Raw genomic sequence first — 22,922 nt, forward strand, 5'->3', positions numbered from 1 at the left:
AAAACGTCATAGTTTAGTATGTCGTCCAAAATGTGGCAAAAACATCTTAGTTTAGTATGTCGTCCAAAATATGACAAAAACATCATAGTTTAGTCTGTCGTCCAAAACGTCACTAAAACGTCATAGTTTAGTATGTCGTCTGAAATGTTGAAAAAACGTCATAGTTTAGTATGTCGTCCAAAATGCTGAAAAAACACCATAGTTTAGTATGTTGTCCAAAATGTGACAAAAACATAATAGTTTAGTATGTTGTCCAAAATATGACAAAAATGTCATAGTTTAGTATGTTGTCCAAAATGTCACAAAAGCATCATAGTTTAGTATGTCGTCCAAAATATGACAAAAACGTCATAGTTTAGTATGTTGTCCAAAATGCTGAAAAAAACGTCATAGGTTAGTATATCGTCCACCAAATGGAAAACACGCGCCCAGGTAGCTCAACTGGTTGAGAGAGCGACTCATAAACAGGAGCCGTGATTCTTGGTCATCAATAACCATTAAAAAAAATGCTGCATTTCTACAAAAATATGCTGCATTTCTGACAATGACATGTGGGGGAATGAACGGCCTTGGCGGAGTACTGCACTCTGAGTGCTTTTCTAGTTAAACATGTATTTTTTCTGGCACCCTTGCTGTCAGATTTTAATTTTTTTCCCCCCTTTTTGCCCCAGTGTAGGTTGCATTTCCTATAAAAGTAAACACACCAGAAGCTGCTTTGTGGTTGGTACTTACAGGAGTCCTCAATCTTTATGAGGGGGTTCGTCAGGATGGGGGTGGAGGGAGCTGAGGGGACGGTCTGGGGGGACTGAGGGGGGGTGACGGCAGGGGAGGGGATGGAGGGGCTGTCTGAGGTGCTGCCCTCGCCTTCCTTCCCCTTCTCCCTCTGTACAGGAGCCCGGCAGGGAAATGACAAAGGCATGCAACGAAAATACACATGATGGGTTCAACAGAAATCAACACAAAATGAAACATGAGAAACAATGAAATGTGCAAATCATGAAAACAAGCGGCAGGATGTAGGAGACGGAGCTGAAGAGGGAAGAGCTGAGAGGCAGAGGATGTTTATCGGCTCTGAAAGCAGCTGGTTCTGTGTGAAACCTTGTTTAGATGCTGTTTAATCATATTCTGCATGTAGTTTTGACATGAAGCAGAGAAATGTGGCGACTGATGATGAATCCTAGTGTCTGGCTGTTGATGACTGTCGTGTTTTCACCACAAACTATCAGTTTAATCTGACATTTCTTTAACTATTAGCCTGAACTGAAATTAATTAGTCTGTGGGTATGAAAAATGAGGCCACTTATAGAGGTTTTATTAGGATTTTTTTTCGATATTTTGCTCATTAATCTGGTACTTTAACAGTGTTTTTATCTGTTCTTTTTAATATGTAGGTAGAAAAAATGCAACAACATAAGAACCAAATTAACTTTGCTTTATTTCCTCTCTTTTAGTCTTTACTTTTAAGTAAAATATTTAATCCAGGATGGTTTTTAACAGTATTTTTTACTGTGTAACTGTAATAAATCTGTCAGAACTCTTCTTTTCCCACTAACAACACCAACAAAGACAGAAAATAAAGCCAGAGAGAGTTTGTCTGCAGTCCCTGAACCAGTAAATCTGCCCTTGCTCTGAAGATTTAATGTTACTTTTAATCAATAAAATGCATCAAAGAAGCCAGGATAAGACGTAAACATGGAACAGTAGCCGGGTTCTTACTAATCGGGTTTATCAAAACCAGAGTAAAGTCTTATCCAGGCTTCTAAAATTGGAATGTAATGTTTAAATGTGCAAAATGACACTTAAACCAAGATATTCAATCTATATAGATGACTTTCATGATGTATTCTCAGAAATTGGTTGTATAAAGACTAAATTAATCACTGATTTTAGCACCTAAAGCCAAATAAAAACGTATCTGTACCAACTGACATTCTTCCCAAGAATTTACCTTTTTGTATTTGCTGCAGAAGTTCATTTTAATGTTTTTTTTTAATTATATCTTGTTGCGAACAGCACCGTGATTTGTAGCCGCAGCATGAATGGTCTTAGTCCTCTTGTTGTCCTCATTTACGGGCACCAAAAAATAATTGTTTCCTTGTCTGAAAAAAATCCAAAAATTCAGCAAAAGAAATTCCCCACATTTCTGAAAATTTGCAAAACCTTCAGGAAGAAAATTCCAATAATTCCTTAAAAGTTTCCCTTAAAAGTTTTGTTTTAAAAAAATCCCCCAAATTTGGCAAGAAAATTCTTGTAAATATTTTCAAAAAATGAGTAAAAATCTCCCAGAAAACGAGTAAAAATATCTGAAGTGATTACATATATATCAGTAAAACTTCTAATGTTTTCTTTAAGGACAAAAAAATCTACCAAAATCCAGCGAATTTTGCTGGATTTTGGTTGATTTTTTTGGTGAATAGAAACATTTTTAACATTTCTTTTTTTCCAACAAAAAATGTTCAAAGATTTCCCAAAAATGTTGAAAATGTGGACATCAGAAGTTTCGCTGTGAAAATTTTTTTTCTCCACATTTTCAAACTGTAAAACGGGTCAACCGCAGGACGACACGAGGGTTAAATAAACTTAAGAGGTGTTGTAAATTGCAACACAGATTTGTACAGTTTAGTTTCTTGTTTTGAAAGATTATCCGTCTATGTACATTTGTATCCACAAAAATTGCCTAATTTTATCTTCGCTTGGTGTTAAATTTCAAAGTCTGATTAGAAAATTTTAAAAACCAGATTGTTTTTCCTTCGGAGGAGACAGATAAACAGGTTTTAGCCCTGAGTTTTGCCTGCAGTCGACCTCAGGCTTCATAAGACTTTCAGCATTCAACAGAACCTGACAGGCGATGCGCAGGGCTAAATGAGGGTATAAATAGTTTGATTTATTGGGAGTTTTACAGCTGAGGACAGTTGAAGAAACTGCAAAGGTAAACTGAGATTTTTTTAGTTGTTTTTGGTGAAATTTGCTGCGTTTTATGTGAAAAAAACTAGCAGAGCGTCAAACAGGCAGAATATAAAGGACAGAAGAAAAGCATCAGCGCACTAATCAGCTGTTCATTTATCAGCTGCTGTGATTTTTACCCTTTTCTGGCCGCCTCCAGGTACGTGGCCGATGTTGTCCAGAGAGCCGATTTTGGACTGAACTTTAAACTCCAGCTTCTCGTTCTTGATCTCAATATTTCCACCACCTCGAAAAGAACAGAAGAAAAATACATTATGAACCTTTAGAGGCTGAACCAGAATCACCCAAAGACAAACCACTGACATGAGTGTTAAAGTTAATCCTGCATATGAGTTTCTACATCATGCAGAATTAAAGTCATTATATATGAGTTCAAAACAGATAAACTGTAGTATTTATGGGATTTTAAATACGGTTGGGAGTTGATTTAAGGGAAACAGAAGGCAGGAAAAACTTCACATTTTAAAAATTGTCTCTCTAAAGTTTCTAAATGTATTTTACTTAACCCTATATAACCATTTGTATCATATTTGATCCATGAGTTTCTGAGGCCTCTATCTCATCAACATGATAAATAGTTTCCTAAAAAACCTGCTGTATATAGCCTAATCCATGTATTCTGCCTCCTGGTGGATTATCGTTCCACTACAGGCAGCTGAAGTTGTATTTTGCCCCTTTTCAAAATGACTACTCTCATGAAATCATCCACACACGTTTTTCAGGAAATCATTGCTAATTTTCAAGAAGTAACGGTAAAAATAACATCTAAATTGTTACTCATTTTTAAAAATAAGTATTTTCTGCCTTGAAAGTATGCACATTTACTAAGTATTTCACTGTTTATATTTCAATTAACTTATGTTTAAATATCTGTATCATATATGATACTCCAGGTTTATGATGTGTTTTTTTCCTGAATTATCATGTTGCATTTTTGTAATATCATCTACATTATACCTATGAAAATGCAGACACACACTATTTTAATGATGCCATTAAGTTAATTAATGAATGAAATGCCATCTTCAAATGCATTTTGAATATTTTTATAATAACAATTCCTCTGAAATCATAATCGCCATACTATATTTAACAATTTTTACATGTCAAAAATACTAGAGGAAGAAGAGAGAAAAAGAAGGTACACTGAAAATGTCATCAAGGAGATGCTGGATGGAAACACGTGACATGGAGCAGTTAGCAGAAGATGAGGATGAGGAGGAGATGGAGCAGGTTCTAGGCATGTTATGGGATTAGTACAAATGTTCAGTGTGAGAACCTACTGGGAGATGGAGACAAAGCTCCCTGCAATTTGTTGTTTTGGTCTTTCTTTTAATTTTATTTATTATTAGATTGTTTTTTGCTATAAAGTGTGTCAGCTCACTCAATGTTAGTAGACTGGAGCAAGCAGAGTTTTGCTTTACTGTTGTGAGCAAAAACGGCCAATGTATCAAATTTGATTAAAAAAAAAAACAAAAAACATCATAAACAAAACGATATGGCAAACATTTTTTTTGGAGAATTTTGTTAAAAGGGTTAATAAACATCTCAGTTCCAAAAAAGTTGAATTTTCAGACAATTTTTTGATGCATCAGGTTTTACAGGGTTTTAAAGGCAGGTTTAGAGGATGTGTGGTGAGTTTAAGATTCACCAGACAGACAAACGTACGCCGATCATCACGCAACTCCGCTGCGTTCCTTGGCGAAGTTATGAGCCCACAGTGAGTAAAAATGTGACCGGACTTTTTAAACGTTTTACCTGGCTTGTGGCGAATGTTGACTTTCGATCCACATTTAGATGTCACGTTGCTCAGATCGATCTTTTTGTGCACAATTTGAACCTGTGCAGGAACAAAACAGAAGCAGAAACACAGTTTTACCGCAGAGTAACACCTTCACTCACTCTGAAGTCTCTTTGCATGCAACGACAGAGGAACTGACGCTATAAACTGGCCTGTTAGTCTCTTAAAACGGCTACCAGCAAGAAATAACACTAGTCGTATACGTGAGGGCAGGTTGGATCAGATATTAAGGTTTAAATCTGTGAGCGGTGCAAAGTTTTCTAACATTTTAATAAAAATGTTAACGTTTAGTGACGACCTTCTGCGTCCTTCAACATGCACTGCTCATGTCGACTGCAGATGAAAGCCATATCTCTCAGCCGTGCATCACAATGCAGAATGAGCTCATCTCACGGCCGTTTGTCTGGAAACACAAAGCGCTCAGTCTGTCCGAGCTGAGGTCACCTCAGTGCCGATGACAACAGGCACAGTTTGCTGAGAGGTCGAGCACAGAGACTCTTTGTTGCTGTGCACAAACTCCTTCTCCTCACACTTTACAGCACAATTAGTTCACTTCACCGGGAGCTAATTCAGATTTATCAGTTTGATTGTAAAGATCTGGACGAGAAACATCCACACACAGGAGTCATGCATGTTGGTTTAGGGGCCAGTTTGGGTGCTACAGATTCAACAGTTATCACGCTTACATGAGAGCATGAGCATCACATAAGAGTGGATTCAGTGTGAGCACTAAAGCACTAACACACTCCAGTTTAGGACTAAGTGGGAACCAGTGACAGAAGTGCTGCTAGTACAGTTTAGTGCTGTTCTATGAAATGCTCATGACTGTGTATAAGTTTAATGATCAAACTGTTAATAGGGGGTGTTAACAGGTCTGAGTGTTGGCAGCATCGAGGTCAGGAGGGTTGAACACAGACGGAGGGTTCGTGCACTCCTGCTCCTTTGTGAAGATGCATTCAGTAGAAGCAGGAAGAAGAGGGCTTGTCACGGGCCAATCTTTTATTTACTCACATTGCCACCACCGGGTACATGTTTTATATTATCTTTGGAGCCACACCGGGACTGCACATTGCTTAAGTCCAACTTCTTATCAAGAATTTGTACCTAGAAAGTTGATATGTGGGGAAAAAAACAGTGTTATCCTGGAGGAAGCAACAGCAGCAGAGCTGCGAATGAGGACCACAGCTGGAACAGATGTTGGAGGGACGATTTGGAGGCTCAGGGGGAGTGAGAGCTAACCAGGGGAGGTGGCTGATTAAAGAGGACAGGAAACACTTTTAATCTGAGTGAGGATCATAACTGCAGAGACTCTCGTGATGAGGAGATGCCTTCACATTACCACGTCTGTTTTTATTGGCTTTGCAGCCACCAGAAGCAGACCAAGTATTTCAGAGGTTTCCAAAATGTGGCACAAACAAGAAGATACAATTCTCTGTGAGTTGGAAACACTTCTGTAAGTTAGATTTAAGACTTTTAAAGACCTTTTTAATCCCACACAGAGTATTATTTAACATCTGTGTCATGATCAAAGCCTTCCAAACTATGACTGATATCAATAAAAGCCAGTACGAACAATAAGATCAATTATAAGTATTATATATTTTACACATAGTTCCAAGACTGTACAAACCTAATGAATTACGGCTAATTAAATTCAGAAATATCTGATTAATCAAGACTTATAGGACCTGAATAAGGAGCAGAATGTATGAATATGTTCTGTGTACACGTTAACCAATTAAAATACAACAAACTAAATTAAGGTAACTGCGGTTCACAAACAGGCATGATTATTGCCTAAACAGGATCCGCTCATTTCAACTTTTTCATGTTGTTTCTGTCTATTTTTTGACATAATGTCCCATCAGCATGGTTCACACACACAAATTTGTGGTGAAAACCTGTGCGAGCTTTATACACAGCTTGGCTCTGCAGCAGTGGTTGGTGGGGATGCAGTCAGACTCTGAAAGCCTCTGAAATACTTCGACCACCTTCCATTTTACCGTCAAGGCTGCTTTTGATGATCATAACTGCAGAGAAACTCAAGACTGGTGTTGAGTTCGACCCTTAAGTTACTCACATTGCCGCCACCGGGTACATGTGTCATATTGTCTTTGGAGCCACACTTAGACTGGACATTACTATAGTCCACCTTCTGATCAAGTATTTTAACCTGGAAAAGTGCAGAAGTGAAGGGAAGAGACTGTTACCCTTTAAAAAGACTGAGAGCAGTGAGGCTGCTGCCGTAACCACAGCAGGTCAGCCTTGTGTTAAGAAGAAAAAAACAGCTTTAAGGAGATGTTTGTAGCTCAAATAAAGAAAATTCCCTCTTAAGATAATTTGATATTTCAAATTATTGTAAAGGTTCAAGTCAGACACAAGCAGATCTCTCACCTTGCCTCCACCAGGCGTGTGCTTTAAGTTGTCTTTAGAGCCGCAGCGAGATTGGACGTTAGTTAAGTCTAGCTTCTTATCGAGGATTTGGACCTGCAGAGGAGAAGAGATAAAATTCTTTAGGAATTAACCTGAGAAGAGGAGGAAGAGGGATCAGCCCAAAAAGGAGGAAGTAGGATGTTAAATGGGATGAGAGCTATGCATATTTAGACTCACTGTGTTAAAGCTGCCATCTGTAACTCGTCACACTCATGCTTTATGTGATGCTACAGGGGGTTTATGGTGACTTTCGGGCCAAAAAATACAAAAATCGTGCAAAATCTGACACCTGTAGTGTAAACAGCAATGTTTTTATCCTTTTTATATAGACAGAAAGAAGAAAAATAACCAGTAAAATGTTACAGATGCCAGCTTTAGAGCATTAAAAGTTCATCTGGAGTTTTTAGTACAAAAGCTAAATAATGAATAAATACTGTTGAGCAGATCGTGATTATACGTCTGAGTCCATCTTCTGATCATGTATTTAAACATGGAGTTCACTTACAGAAGAACACTTAATTTACTTATTTTGGTTTCGATGATCATAACTGCAGAGATACTCAAGAGACTGGTGTTGAGTTCATCCCTCAGTTACTCACATTGCCGCCACCGGGTACATGTTTCACATTGTCTTTGGAGCCACACTTAGACTGCACATTACTATAGTCCACCTTCTGATCAAGGATTTGTACCTGGAAAAATGAAAACGTCAGCTTTTAGATTGAGAGTGTTGATGATGAGGGAAAGTGAAGCCTGAAAGAAACGGACGTTAACTCGAGCAGCAGTGCTTTGTGTAACCACATGCAGGTCGAGGAGGACATTTCAAACTGGTTTCCCTTTGAGTAACTTCTTCTCATTTCTTTAACCAGTCGAGTACTAAACAGGACGAAGCACAGGACCAAATACAAGGAGGAATAAAGTCTAATATTTTTGTTTTTAGGCTCATTTTTTTCTTCTTTAATGTGCCACTTACATGTCCAGATAAAGACTTTCTCGTCTGTAGTTTGAACTCTGAATATTTACAAAAAAATTGGTCCATAAATATCACAGCACATGATCCTCCTAGTTTCATCTGTGAAATATCTGACACGTGACTGTAGCCTAAATAAAATTAGACCAAAGACTTGCAGTGCTTTTAATGCTAAAATAAACCTCTAGTGCTACACACACAGAAGAAGTACAAACACACACTCACAATACACTCTGCACAAGCTGCAGACTGGAGTTTTTGGTCTAAAAACATTTCTTAGAGGTACAAGCTGCTCTGAAAGTTGAAAAACTCTGATTGGCTGATTCAGGGCTCAGTAGGCGGGGCCAAAGGCTTTATAAAAAAACAGTTTTTCACTAAGCAGACCCAGAGTATCTCCTATGTGAAAATGGAAAGAGGTCAGAGAAGTGAATGATATTAAGACATGTTTAGTCATTCAAGTTCTTTGTAGATATCAAGCAACGACCTCCAAAACTGAAGAAAAGCCAAAAACTGCAGTTCCTCAAAAGACCACTTGAGGCTGGTTTCAGAAGCGAGTCAATCCCTATTGATCCCTGTGTTAAAATGTCCAACTTTACTGCAAAAATAAACATGTTTACAGCCTGGTACAAGAAACGCTTTTGGTCTCTATAGTGAGTTTTGACGTTCATGATAACTGTACAACGGGTGAATTTTTATATGACTCAGAAATCTAAATTGTATTAAAGTTTAAAGTTCTGCCTCATAAAGGAAGTAACAGCTTTCAGGTTACCTTTCAACCTTCAGCTCCGCTCACGCTGCAACACTTTGCTCAGTTTTGGATTGGAAGGAACTGATGGGGAGTCAGGCACTGCCGAGATGGAGGGTTGAGTCCATCTTTACATGCAGTCTATGGCTACATCATTTGGGGTGAATAAAAAACTCAGCCTTTGATTTGTAATTCTGAGTTGGAGATGTGAACATTCATTTTTGACATAATCGGAAACGTCCACATTGATGAAAATAATCACAGCTATATGAAAAACTATCACTCCATGAAAAGATCCAACGTTAACCCTAAAACTCTATATTTGTTTGAACCTGATTTCACTTGGTGGAAAGTGTTTTCGCTCCGAAGACAACAAAACTAATCAATTTAGACTAATTATCTGCCACAATTAGCTGCTTAGCACTACTGCTAATGCCCCTTGAATAATACATGAACTTTCGTTAGAGTAAGGGATGTGTCTGCTGTTCTTCCAACTCTGTCAACAGTGCATGAAGGCAGCATAAACAATGCAGCACATGAAAAATTCACCAGCAAACCCAGTTTTTGCAGACTCTATTGTAAGGAGGAAGCCATTTTAAATGTTTGCTGGGCTCGAGGAAAGCTGTACCCAGTATCTTTGTCAAACTCCACCTTTAAGTTTAATGCCACATGCTTTCATCTTTGTGCTGAAAGTTGGTAATAGGACGAGCAGGGATGTAAAAACAGATAGTCGACAGTGTTAAAAGACAATATTTGATCAGTCGTTATTGTGAATGAACTGCATGAGTGGACAAATTTATGCTTCTAGGACCATTTTGAAGGTTGGAAATGTGGTATTTTAAACAGTGACATGGCGGCATTACCCAGTCAGTTATATAATCACTGACTTGGCAGATTCCGCTGCAAATTTGGATGAATGAGCTGTGGTTGGAAGCCATTAACCGCCTCAGAAGTCTTTGTCATGGTGCCTGATTGGAAGCAAAATCCCAACAATGCCAAACCACAGCATCCAACAGTAAGAGGTGGCACAACCAGGTACTACTGCTAAGCTACAACACATCCTCTGACATGCATGTCCTTTGTCTTTCGAACGGTTAAATTACAAACAGCAATTAATCGATTCACCGATAATCAGTAATATCTCTACATGAGACATCATGTTTCTCGGAGACTTCTGGATCTGCCTATTGATGGTTTACCTCATCCAATAAGACTATTTTTTGCCTCCAGAGCAGCTGTCTCAAAAAGAAAATAAAACTCATCTGCACTGCAGCAGAGTCTGGGACTGTTTGGGGTAAGAAGTACACTCAGTGAAACAGCTGGAGTCAGAATGACGTTACCTTTCCACCCCCAGGCTGGTGCTTGATGTTGTCTGTGGAGCCGATCTTGGACCTGACATTTTTCAGGTCTGGCATCGGCCCGGCGGCGGCAGCCAGAGGTGCTGGCGGACGGCTCTTCAGCGATCCCGGGGATTTGGGCGTAGAGCGAACCACCGCAATCTTCTTCACTTTGTTGGCCTCGGCGGCAGCCTTTGCAGACAGCGCTTGGCTAGAGGGGGATTTGGGGGTACCAGGGCTGCTCTGTCCACTCTGGCCATCTTAAGCAATCGGACAAGTAACACGTCAGGAGGTTTGAAACATATCGAGTCTTGGATGTAAGGAAAACAACTGAGAAATAATCATAAAACTAAAGACAAACTAGGAGCTGTGCTGGCTAAAAGCGGACCAAGTTTGATCCAGGACATCCGGATCAGACTGTGGCATTGTGGCCATGCGAGGCTGGAAGTGATCTCTAAGGGTTTGCTATTTTTTTTACCTTTTTCATTTTTTGGAGTAGGGGGTTTCTTGGCACTAGCTGCACAAAAAATATGACACATCATAAGTAATGTTTAAATCTTACTCTTATAAAATCAATAAAATCCAAATGAAAATCAAATCAATGTGAAACCTTGAGTTCATACCTGGTTGAGCTGCAGTTCTGCCAGTTTTGGCTCCTGGAGTTTGAGACTTTGCACCACTCTGGAACACAACAACACAGTTTAGTCTCCAGCAGAGAGGCTGTTTTTACTTTGGCAAAGCTGCTCTTGCTTTTATTCTACTGTCATTTAGATGCGAAACAGGCGGCAGTAAGCGAGACATGTAATCACACAAATCTTACAAATGAGTGTAATCAGCGAAGAATGAACGAGGCTTTGGTTAGTAATAATGTTTGGCGACAAAAACAGAACAGGTTTGGGTGCAATCAAACCGACTGAACAACCTCCACAGCTGTTCTCTTTCTTTGACCTCTGACACAGGATTGAATCAGGAAGCCGAGCATCAGCCAAGCCACCCTGAACTCAGGTCTAAACTCTGAGCTGCACTCAGACCTGTACTTACTCCGGGGCCTGTGCTGCTGGTTTTAACGGGGATCGAGCTGTGGCCATTTCGGGAGGATGCTTGTGTTTTGTTGCCCTTGGCGGACATGGACGGTCTTTTAGGGGAAGAGGTTGGTTTGGTGGCAGTTTGAGTCTTTTTCATGAAGAGGAAAAATGAATGGAAAACAAAAGTTCTAATGACAACAACCACAAAACAGAAGAATGATTTAACAAAAGACAGATGATGAAAAAAAAAGATGAATGAATGTAATGTCTAAGGGTCATTCTGGTTTATAACAATCTGGGTTTTACATTCAGAGTTAGGGTTGGGTTTCTTTTCTATCAGTTGTTTTGACAATTACTATCTACAGTCACCTATTATTAGTAAAACGTTTCACATTGATGTAATCATATTGTCTGTAGCCACCAGTATGTTAAAGGTTTGTCTAGATGGAAAACAAATTTCTTAAACAGAGTTAAACAACAGCGGTTCTTTGTCAAAATGTTCAAAAATCTGTATACAGGTCACTAAATATATTTAGTTTAATTCTTACAAAAAACAATGAGTAAAACCTGCAGTTTCATGGGGAGTACTTGAGCATTTCTTGACCAGGCATCTTTCAGGAAAACTCCTTTAACAGTATTAGCGTTTCCAGCTTTTATGCTATAAGATAAGCTAACTGGTTGCTGGCTGCAGACTGAAGTTAAAGAGCCCATATTCTGCACATTTACAGGTTACTAATTGTATTTCAGGGGATTATGAGTAAATGTTTACCTGCTTTAACGTTCCAAAAGCACATAGTTTGTGTTATGCTGTACAATGCTGCAGCATCTCTGTCTGAAACGCTTTGTTTTAGCTCCAGTCTCTTAAAGGACCCCTTCTGAAAATCAGTCAGCTGTGATTTGTCAGCTGTCGTGACGAAAGAGATGCAAAGTCAGTTATGTATTGAACCTCGGATCTCTGAGTACAAGCATAGAGGCGTAGCTTTAGCAGAAACAACTCTAGTAAGGAAATATTTTAGGTCAATGCTAATTCTTATTCGAGGCCAAACTAGCCGCCATTATGCAAACGTCTTACACAGTGACATAAACAAAAAACAGAAGAAAAGCCTGGATCTCAAATGAGGCATTTGAGGCAGGTAAGGAGCAGAGTTTTCTGAGAGTAATAACTGATTTTGGGCTTGCAGACCTTTTATATGCACAAGAAACAGCTATACAACACACTGAAGATACGGGAAAAACCCAAAAAGCAAAATATGAGATCTTTACGCAAGCAGCCAAATGAGCGGCATCGATCTTAAACTCACAGGGATAAAAGCCTACTTCGGAAAATGACAAACTATTCCTTTGGGGAAAACTTGTGGTTGTGATTCCAAGAAACCGCTGTTGACTGATGGTGCAGACAAGTTTTAGAGCAGCTTCTGCTTTTATTCTTACAAGATGACAGTCGCTGGTAACGTAAACACAATCAGACAGGTTGTAAAAAAGTCAGCAGTTTAGCCAGATTGTCTACATTTGTAGGTCAAAGTTAGTAAATTGGAAATATTCATTTGAAAATTGTGTGTGCACAGCCTTAGGCCAAAGTTGAACCAATAGGGGATATTTCAACAAACATTTCGTCTGCATTTTTTCCTCCCAATAATCCTGTCTAACCTCTATTTAGCAGGTGATGGATTGTATTTGCTGTCTTCAAAGCTTTAACACCCAAGTTGTAATAAACCAGAATCATCCTTTAACAGCAAAAAGAAATGAAAGACACAAATTCAATGATGCTCTTGGTCACATACCTTATCTCCATTATCCATCTTTGCTTGAGCTACAGAAAAGAGAAAGAAACAATCTTTAGATTTTGACCCATTTTTTGAAGTCTAATATCTGTAATTTCTTCTTTAAACCCACCCAAGTGCAATAAGTTAAGCTTTTTTTTCTTCTGAGTGTGCCTAAACACATTCTCATGGCAAAAAAAAAAGAAGTGAAATCAGTGATGTTGGGTATGCAGCATGCAGCGTGACACATAATGCACACTGAGTGCACGTATGAACCAAAAAGTGCTTGTCGGGCTGCATAACCGGCAGAGTGAGCAGAGATGGAGAGATGAAACCAAAAGTTAAAGTGGGGGAGGGAGGACAACAAGCTTCTCCTCAGGTCAAAGTCAGCGTCCGGAGAAAATATTCGGAGGGAGAGTGCTGCATAACAGAGAGTAGAAGCTGCGTTGTAAATCAAACAAGTGGAAGGAGGTAACTGAGGAGGACTGGTTCTGAACTGGTGAACATGACAGCAAACAGACCTTTGAAAGTAGCGACCGGCACCAAAGACTTTCTGGGCGCAGAGCTTTGGGGGGGAGTTTTCTGGAGCTCAGCGGTGCCGGTGGTTTGAACCACACTGCTCCTCATCTCTGAGTCATTAGAAATGTCAGGCTGTGAATAGCTGGCCCTATGTACCGATGAGTCACTGCTGTTTTCAGCTGCCGTGTCAGATGGCAATTTGGTAAAAAGGCGATCCTTGTCGGAAACGTTCCTGCTGCTGAGAGCTGGATGAAGGTCTTCAGAATGGGGATCGAAGCTAGACTCTGACAGACTGAGTGTGTGAGGCACCTGGTGTGATTCTGAAGTGATGTTTTTGTTTCCAGAGTCCCTGCAGGGCTTGAAAGCTGCTCCATCAGCAGTCAGTTCATCATTTGGTTGTTCACAAACGAGCTTCTCTCCCTCTCTTTCTCTGTCTCCGATGGACGTCAGGTCTTCCAGAGCTGCACTGCGGATTAAAAACGTCCCAGAGAGGTTGCTCATTTCAGTCAGGCACTCAGAGGCGTCCAGGCTGATGGCCCTCTGAGCGTCCACGGGTCCGGTCCACTCAGGACTCCCCCTGCCGCCCTGCATGTCGCGTCTGATCTCCGACATGCAGCTGAGGTCTTCGGAGGCCCATAAAGAGTCACTTAGCCTCTTCCCACACTCCCCCACCGCCTTGTTTCCTGGGTCCGGAGAGCAGGAAACTCCCATGAAGTCAACGCTCTTCCCAGCGGCTCCGTGCACTTCAGGCTTTGCGAATTCAAACTCGCCGCGGACTCCAGAACCAGGCCTCACTAATTTGTTTGGAAAGCAGATTAATGATGACATTCACAGCACTCGTTTTCCATCTCCCCATTGAAACTAAAAATAATTAAAGAAGTGAAGAAGAAGTGATGACCACGAGGGAAAACAAAAGACTCTCATTAACCAGAAAAAACACCAAGAACAGAGAGACACAAAAGGTGATGATGCAAGACCATGAACCGAGACGTGATTAATGGTGGAAAAAAAAACCTGTCAACACAAAATGAGACGGAAATGGACAGTAATGCATCCCACTGGGGTGACAGAGGAGAGATGATGCATTCCAGTGAACATGATGAACAGACCACTGAATTATGCATTTTCATTGTCAAAAAAGGTGATTACAACGTGATATAAAGTGTTCCTGAACTGATTGTGGCTGAATAAAATAATGGAGGCCCCCAAAAAGTCATCAAAATAATGAAGAGCTCTAACAAATGTATTTATACTGGAGCGTATTACCAGAATATTGTTTTTTTAGCACATAATGATACATTATTATATAAACAAAATAACTGTTTTATTTCAATTAGTGTGACAGTCATTTCCTTTCTTCATTCTGGCATTAAATGATGAATAACTGAACATAAAACTTCACAAAGTCCAATTAAAATAAGGCTTTCAAATGTTCAAAAGTTTTGATTATATACAGTATACATACACATACACTGTGTTTATCATATTTTACGTCAAAATTATTATTTTTTTGCTGCCTACAGATTAAATTCAACCCACAGAGCAGCAGCAGGAGCTCTGATTGGCTACATATCTACCAGGACCCACCAGCTGGCCAATTAGAGGCCTCGTGACATCACTGGTGATTGAACTTTAAATTTTTTTTTTTGAAGCAAACTACTTTTATGTCTTTAAAGTGAAACCTCTTTGCATTAAAGAGGTACTGACAAACTCTTCCCCAATAAGGATAAACCTGTCGGCAAACAGTTGCTAATATTACATTTTTTGCTCTATTTTTGGGCTCCACCAACTCTAAACCGAAACGTCTACAGTCAAGCCTAAAATTATTCATACCCCTAGCAAATTTTGACTTAAAGTTACTTTGAAATGTAAGTAAAAGCTGAGAAATATTTTTTCCCACAATGATGCCTCTTGTACATCATCTTATTATCTTTTGGGAAACACCTGTGTCATTTCAAATCCAAAAAAAACTTGCTGGTTGAATAAAAGCAACTTTAAGTCAAAATTTGCTAGAGGTATGAATAATTTTGGGCTTGACTCTGTCTCTTAAGCTGCTAAATGTGTCAGTATGTTTACTAGCTAGTTTCTAACTGTGACTGACATGCAAAAGTTGCCAACATCATCTCTCTTTTTGCTCTATTTTTGGTCTTCACCAACTCTGAAGTGCAATATCTGGCTCTTCACCTATTACATGTGTCAACATGTTGACTAACTAGTATCTAACTGTGTTTGACTGGCAAAAGTTGTCAACATAACCTCTTTTTGCTCTGATTTTGGTCTCTATCAGTTCTAGAAGGGCAATATTTGAGTCTTTAGCTGCCTAATTCTAGAATATATTCAACAGTTAGTCTTTAACTGGGTCTGTGTGGTGAACAGTTGCCAATATAAACTCTCTTATTGCTTTGTTTTTGGTCTCCTCCACCTTCACAGATCTGGAGATCCACTGTTTATGTTGACATATTGTTTTCAATTGATAGAGATAAAATTACAGCAGTCACCAACGAAAAACTGTCAATGCTGAAACACAAAAGAACTACAAGATGAATCAGAATAATAAAAATAAGTGGAGTAATTAAACTATTTTAAAATTGGTTTTGGTATGTTGATTTAAAATGAATTGTTGGAACTACTGATGCCATTTTAAACAATTTTTTGAACTTCATAAATGCATCATCTAAATGTAACTTTAATTAATGAATTTAGGAATCCTTTTAAAAATGGATGCATGTTCTAATTCATTGTGTCTAAACTCTGTAAAATAATCTATTCAGATGGTACTCTGAAATCTCATACAGCATCAACAGATCAGAACAATAAAGCATAATAAATCTGACAATACATGGAAGATATTAATAAAACAAGAGATTACAGAAAGCAGCTCCTTCCCTCTGGGTTACTTTTCTGTCCACCTAAGCCTCTAAGTGTTTTCATAGCTATCATGTACAGTAAATAAATAGGGTCTAAGTGCGATCAATAAAGTACAGCAGCCTACCTGTTGAAGCTGCTCCTCCTGCTGCTGGTTGAACATGATGAGACAGATGGAAAAGACACGAGAGCAAAGTCAGTAATGAGTTTGTCATTCATGACCGATTAATACACTCACTCACTGCAAAGGAATCAATAAGAGCCCACATACAGCATGTCTTCAGTTAATGCTGAAAGACTGCAGCAAATAACGGTTGGATATCATTCAAAAGCATAAGGATGAATATGCAAACGCTCGGCGCTCAGGTTCCCACAGCTTTTATTTAAGGTTTGCAGCAGCAGCACCACACTGAAGCTGGTGCTCCATGTGGTGCTTCAGCTGTTTTCAACATTATTCTGGCGACTGGGAGCTGTGCATCTGTTGAACAGATCACAGGAGCCTTAAATCTGCCTGTGGTTTGGCCGTTCCTTTCATTCTGAAATAGCCAGGATGTAACCATCTTTTTGTTTAAAAAAAGGACATGTTTGCCTCTCGAGTCTGCTTATGATCGAGTTGCAGTTCTGGAAGAAGCAGAGTATTAACCACCAGAGAAGGGGTAAGTATGAAAAAAAAGAGCAAAGCCAGAAAACAAACCCAAAGAAAACACACTCTTTTCCGAACCATGATGCTAAAAGAAACAGATAGTAAGCTTTATTTTACAGTCAGAACATAAACAGGAGCAGCAGGCAGCTTTGGTCATAAAGCTTTCCAGATATCTAAGAAGTTATCTAAGGATGTCAATACCACTCTGATATCTGTAGACTACATAAAAGTATTTAAGCTACAGCCACAGACGGTATAGAAATAATGGATGTAGTCAGAATGACATAACCTACTGGTTTGTAGAGTCAAGGTTAAATGTGTTGTCATTTTGTTTTTTGGTTTCATGCTGTCTGGAGATGAAGACAACGAAAGATGCATCAACCGCTGATCAGTCATGGGAGCTAAATGTTTGCCAACAAAATAGGTGTTTCCATCTTTTATAGGTTACATGCATCTTTTTTATACAGTCTATGACCACAGCCAGGAAGGTTAGCTTAGCATAAAGAGTGCAGTTCCTCAAATGGTCACTTGAGGCTGGCTCAAACAGCGAGTCAATCCCCATAGACCTCCATGTTAAAATGCACAACTTTACAGCAGGATTAAACATGTTTACCGCCTGGGGTAAAAACCAGTTTTGGTCTCTATAGTTGATTTCCCCAATCATAACAACTGCATGGAGGATACTTCTTTAAATATAAGGGTTAAAGTTGTGCATATTTTAAGGTGTGTAGCTTGGAGTGAGAGGACAGTTAATGGCCCATGTCAGCTCCAGTAACGCTCCACCTTTTCCCTCATTTTTACATCAGTCGGGTTCTTCCAAACTGGTTAAAGTCTAAACACTGAGCTTCAATGCTGCTCTTCTGGAAACCTATGAATGAAGTAAGAGAGGGTGTGTCCATCTTTATATGCAGTCTATGGGTATATTTTTATGTTTCAGCAACCAGTTCTGAGAAAACTCCTTCCCACCACTGGTAGTTAATGAGCTTTAGAGGTGCTGTTTGATGGATTTTGGACTTTTGGGCCATTTCCAGTCTTTATGCTAAGCTAAGCTGCTGGCTGTACCTTCATATTCACTGCACAGACATTAGAGTGGTATCAATCTTCTCTGCTAACTCTGCAAAAAAAGCAAATAAGTGCATTTCTACAAGGTCAAATTATTATTTTGCAATGCTAGAGAAACAAACGGAAGCACAAGCAGCTGAGAAGAAGCAGGAACTCAACGACCGGAGGCATACCAGGCTGCCCCTCATCTTCACACGAGGTGCTCTCCATTTCTGAGAGCTCAGATGAAGCTTCAGCACCTCCCTTCTCTGCAGACATCTCTGCTGCAGGATAAGTGGATGCCAGTCAGACATAACATAAGACTTGTTAAATCCTAATCTGACACTTTGTTAACCCTCATGTCGTCCTGCGGGTCAAAATTGACCCGGTTTAAAGTTTGAAAATGTGGAAAAAATATATATATTTTCACAGTGAAACTTCTGATGTCCACATTTTCAACATTTTTGGGAAATCTTTGAACATCTTTGGTGGAAAAAAGAAATGTTAAAAACGTTTCTTAAGAACATTCACAAAAAAATCAACCAAAATTCAGCAAAATTTGCTGGATTTTGGTAGATTTTTTGTGAATGTTCTTAAAGAAAATATTAGAAGTTTTACTGATATATCTGGAATCACTTTAGATATTTTTTAGGATTTTTTTTGGAAGATTTTTACTCTTTTTTTTGAGAATTTTCTTGCCAAATTTGGGGGATTTTTTATTTATTTTTTTAATAAAACTTTTCAGAGAAACTTTTAAGGAACTATTGGAATTTTCTTCCTGAAGGTTTTGCAAATTTTCTGAAATTTGGGGATTTTTTTTCTGAATTTTTGGATTTTTTTCAGACAAGGAAACAATATTTTTTGGTGCCTGTAAATGAGGACAACAGGAGGGTTAACTCAGCTCAGCCTCCTGACGCTGCAACAGGTCGGTTGTAGTATTTCTTGTGTTTATGCTCTCAGGAGCTGGTTAACAGATCAAGCAGGCTTTTCAACCTGATGACCCTCCCTCCTACTTTGCTTTGGACGAGCCGTCACTCTCAGTATTTATGATCAAAGCGTGCTTGACCCAGACTGGAGGGGAGCTAATTCTTAGAGGCACAGAGAGCCATTATTTTCCATGGTAGTCACTGATCTGTGCCCGTGAAGTGGTGACTCTGCATGTTCGCAGGGTAATAAGCTCCTGCTGCAGTTTGTTTGTGGTAACAACACGGCTACATGTGGCTCGCTGTCACTAGCTGGCTATAAATGTCAAGCAAATGAGCAGGTTTAAAGCAGGGAAACCCAAAATTAAATCAAGACGGGTCAGAGCGAGGAAGCTGAAAAAAAATGACACCAGAGAAGTAGGAGAAAATCAGCAAAATAAGATGAAAGTTTCTCCGATTGCAGCTCTGAAAAAAGGAAAGTTAACTGGGAAAAAAAGGAGAAATTAACTGATGGTTTGCACACAAGCGGAGTCATGCTAATTGAGGGTTAAGCTGGGTTTCATGGCATGAGGAGTGCAGGACATCGTACCAGGCAGCACCTCGTCATCACACTGGCTGCTCTCTGGCTGAGAGAGTTCAGACACAGGTTTCACCCCGATTTCACTGAGCGCTGCTTCGTCCTCTGTGAATTAAAAGGTAAACCGGAGGTCAGGCTGGACGTGATCCAGACAGAAGCACTGGAAAAACTCAGCAATGCTACACTTTACACAAGGTTTCCAAAGTCGACCTGCGAAGAGGAATTCAAAATGGTTAGAAACACCTGCAATAGTTTGTTATTTGAGCATGGTTTCATGAAAAACGCTTGCTCAGGTCTGCTTCAGGAAGTAAGATTTATTCTATGGAGAGCAAATTATAAAACAATAGGAATCAATGAAATACCACACCATTAAATTTAGATGCTTTTAGAAAAAGAAGTTCAGTATTTTAACTGCACTGTAACATGTAAAAGACCTTAAAAAGTTAATGACAGTTTGTGTTATTTCACAAGAGACATTTCGTATTAGGTTTTTGGGTTTGCTTGGACATGTAAATATCATGAAAGCAGGTCACATTCACAGCGATGAAGGAACACTTTGTTTGTCTTTCGGCAATGAAGGGCTTGAATAAACCTGATAATTTAGGTGATAATGGATGGAAACACTAAATCCAATATCAGTCTGTTTCAGAGCCAGATATACAAACGAGGCAGTAATGGAGACTTCATATAGTGATTAAAATTTACAATCTCCTGATAGCATTTATTTAGATTTAAGTTTCATATATGAATATAAGCTTGAATCAGACAGTGATACTGTGCCGTGCACTGTGGGCTGCAGCTTGATTTGTTTTTAGGCTATATTTTTGAAAATGAAATACATCAAATGAGCTATTAACATCCTCTTTTTAACACTGAATTATTTTCACACTGAGGAAGATGAACCTGGTGGTTTCTAGGCTGAGAAAAGATGAGCTCCAGCTGTTATAATTATGAGACAGTCAGTCAAAAATTAGCTCATAAATTATAAAAAATGACTGTATCTCATAAGAGTAAGATTTTTCTCATAATAAGGAAAATAAAAATACATAAAACTAAATTATGAGACAAAAAATGGAGATAATGAGATTAGAAGAGTTGTTGGATCTCGTAACAATGAGATGTTTTCTCAAAATTACAAAATTCTTTTCTCATAATTATAAAAATCTTTTTCATAACTATGAGGAAGTCAGTGATAAAAATAAATAAAATAAAAATAATTTTTCTTTTGTAACAAATGTAGAATAAAACCTTGGGTATGCATCTTAAAGGTTTACAAACCAACATTGGGTAATATTACTTGTGTACACTACATATTATGTGGAATACATTCTCAGGGTATTTATTTTAATATATGTTTTTTATACAAAGTGCTTTTTTATAATGTGTACTACTTATTCTTATAATGTATAGTTGTATTCTTTTGCTGCTTCTCTTTATTCTTTATTTTAGAAGAATTCCAGAGTACCTGTACTGTAATATTTCTGTGCAAAAGGCAATAAAATTCTATTCTATTTAAACTACGATTACATTATGAGTATTTTCACATCACTCCACAGCTAAGAACAAACCATCTAAACAGTTTACTGCTCTACATTTCCATAAACTAACCATAACCACAGCACTAACCTCACACTACAGCTACGACACTTTCCACTCGCTCCACCTCCTACCTATAACATCAGTCCGATACTCACTTTGTGTTTCTGCGCTGATAAATGTGTTTACGTCTGCCGGTGGATCTGACTCGGAACGCTGCCTCCTGTTAGCACACGACATGATGGGAAGCGGAAACGGGGAGAACGACTGCACTAGTGAGGGCTGTAAACTGGGGAAGGCTAGGCTACGTACTAATTAGCCATATGGTTGATTGGGATAAAAAGGCAGAAATCACTTTGCTGATCGGCTGAAACTGATTATTTGCTCGGAGCTGAACAATCTGTCGGGACGGTAATGATTTGTTTTACAGGATCCCTCGCTGTTTGTTTCACATCTCGGTCAGGATGTGTTCTTTTTAACCCTCCTGTTGTCCTCATTTATGGGCACCAAAAAATATTGTTTCCTTGTCTGAAAAAAATCCAAAAATTCAGCAAAAAAATTCCACAAATTTCTGAAAATTTGCAAAACCTTCAGGAAGAAAATTCCAATAATTCCTTAAAAGTTTCCCTTAAAAGTTTTATTTTAAAAAAATCCCCCAAATTTGGCAAGAAAATTCTTGTAAATATTTTCAAAAAATGAGTAAAAATCTTCCAAAAAAATCCTAAAAATATCTAAAGTGATTCCATATATATCAGTAAAACTTGTAATATTTTCCTTAAGAACATTCACATAAAAATCAACCAAAATCCAGCAAAATTCGCTGGATTTTGGTTGATTTTTATGTGAATGTTCTTAAGAAACATTTTTAACATTTCTTTTTTTCCACCAAAAAATGTTCAAAGATTTCCCAAAAATGTTGAAAACGTGGACATCAGAAGTTTCACTGTGAAAATATATATATATTTTTTCCACATTTTCAAACTTTAAACCGGGTCAGTCTTGACCCGCAGGACGACATGAGGGTTAATGTGTTGCTGTTCTGTGTGCAGCGCTGAAGGCCTGATTGTTTACGGAGTGAATGGGGAGCGAACAGTGGCTCAGGATGGAGACAGGCCTCGTTCTCAGGACTCTGACCCAGATGCCTGGATTACAGAGCTCAGTGCAGCTGCAGTCGACCATGTCTTCTATCCATTATGTAAAGAGAGATTACAACAAAGCACAGTTGAGACTCCGAGTCTCGGCCTCCGCCCCGACTCTGTTCAGACCACACAGACTACAGAGAAGATGGACGTCTAAATTCTTGTCTTGGACATAATAATTAGAATATGTTCTGGGATTAAAGCTCTAATGTGAAGACAGACGCTGACCTCTAACCTGTGGACCCCAAAGTACGACAGCAAAACACATAAACACATGATTATCTGTTAAAACATATTAAAATGCAGCTAAGGATGTACAGCATTTATCAGCGATTCTAAATCTTTTACAGCCCAGTTATATCATAATTCATTATCTGCTTATATAACAGCATCCAGTTATTAATGTTTCACAGGAAGAGACCCTACATTATGTGTTACAAACTATTCATGAAACGCTCAATAGTTCAATCACTACCATTAAATCAGACATAATATTAGTTTATCTGCATTAGTATCATTTGCTGTCCTATAAATATATCAACATTAAATGAAGCTATTTTGTCTTTATATGATTTGATCTTATTTATCTAATAACATTGGCTGATTAAATTAATAATTTATTTAGTTATTATAGTCTCTGATCC

At 38.7% G+C, this 22,922-nt stretch overlaps 1 protein-coding gene across 29 annotated transcripts in view; it reads right to left on the reverse strand.

Moving 5' to 3' along the window:
* Positions 1-502: 502 nt before the first annotated feature.
* The window catches only part of mapta (microtubule-associated protein tau a), a 40,458-nt gene continuing 18,038 nt past the window's right edge, over positions 503-22,922 (reverse strand). Inside the window, exons 3-17 of one of the 29 annotated variants that reach the window (XM_055004496.1) lie at positions 19,616-19,708; positions 18,298-18,384; positions 16,547-16,567; positions 13,057-13,085; positions 11,292-11,423; positions 10,874-10,931; positions 10,729-10,767; positions 10,254-10,510; positions 7,798-7,890; positions 7,160-7,252; positions 6,846-6,938; positions 5,777-5,869; positions 4,723-4,804; positions 3,084-3,190; positions 503-883 (exon numbers count right to left, since the gene is read on the reverse strand). In XM_055004496.1, the coding sequence (XP_054860471.1) occupies positions 518-883; positions 3,084-3,190; positions 4,723-4,804; positions 5,777-5,869; positions 6,846-6,938; positions 7,160-7,252; positions 7,798-7,890; positions 10,254-10,510; positions 10,729-10,767; positions 10,874-10,931; positions 11,292-11,423; positions 13,057-13,085; positions 16,547-16,567; positions 18,298-18,384; positions 19,616-19,708 (1,643 nt within the window). In that variant the 3' untranslated portion in view covers positions 503-517. Of the gene's footprint in view, positions 884-3,083; positions 3,191-4,722; positions 4,805-5,776; positions 5,870-6,845; positions 6,939-7,159; positions 7,253-7,797; positions 7,891-10,253; positions 10,511-10,728; positions 10,768-10,873; positions 10,932-11,291; positions 11,424-13,056; positions 13,086-16,546; positions 16,571-18,297; positions 18,388-19,615; positions 19,709-22,922 lie in introns of all 29 variants that reach the window. The other 28 variants (XM_055004495.1, XM_055004494.1, XM_055004493.1 and 25 more) reach the window with 28 other exon arrangements.

This window comes from Amphiprion ocellaris, chromosome 18 (assembly GCF_022539595.1).
Source record: "Amphiprion ocellaris isolate individual 3 ecotype Okinawa chromosome 18, ASM2253959v1, whole genome shotgun sequence".
Classification (NCBI taxonomy): Eukaryota; Metazoa; Chordata; class Actinopteri; family Pomacentridae; genus Amphiprion; species Amphiprion ocellaris.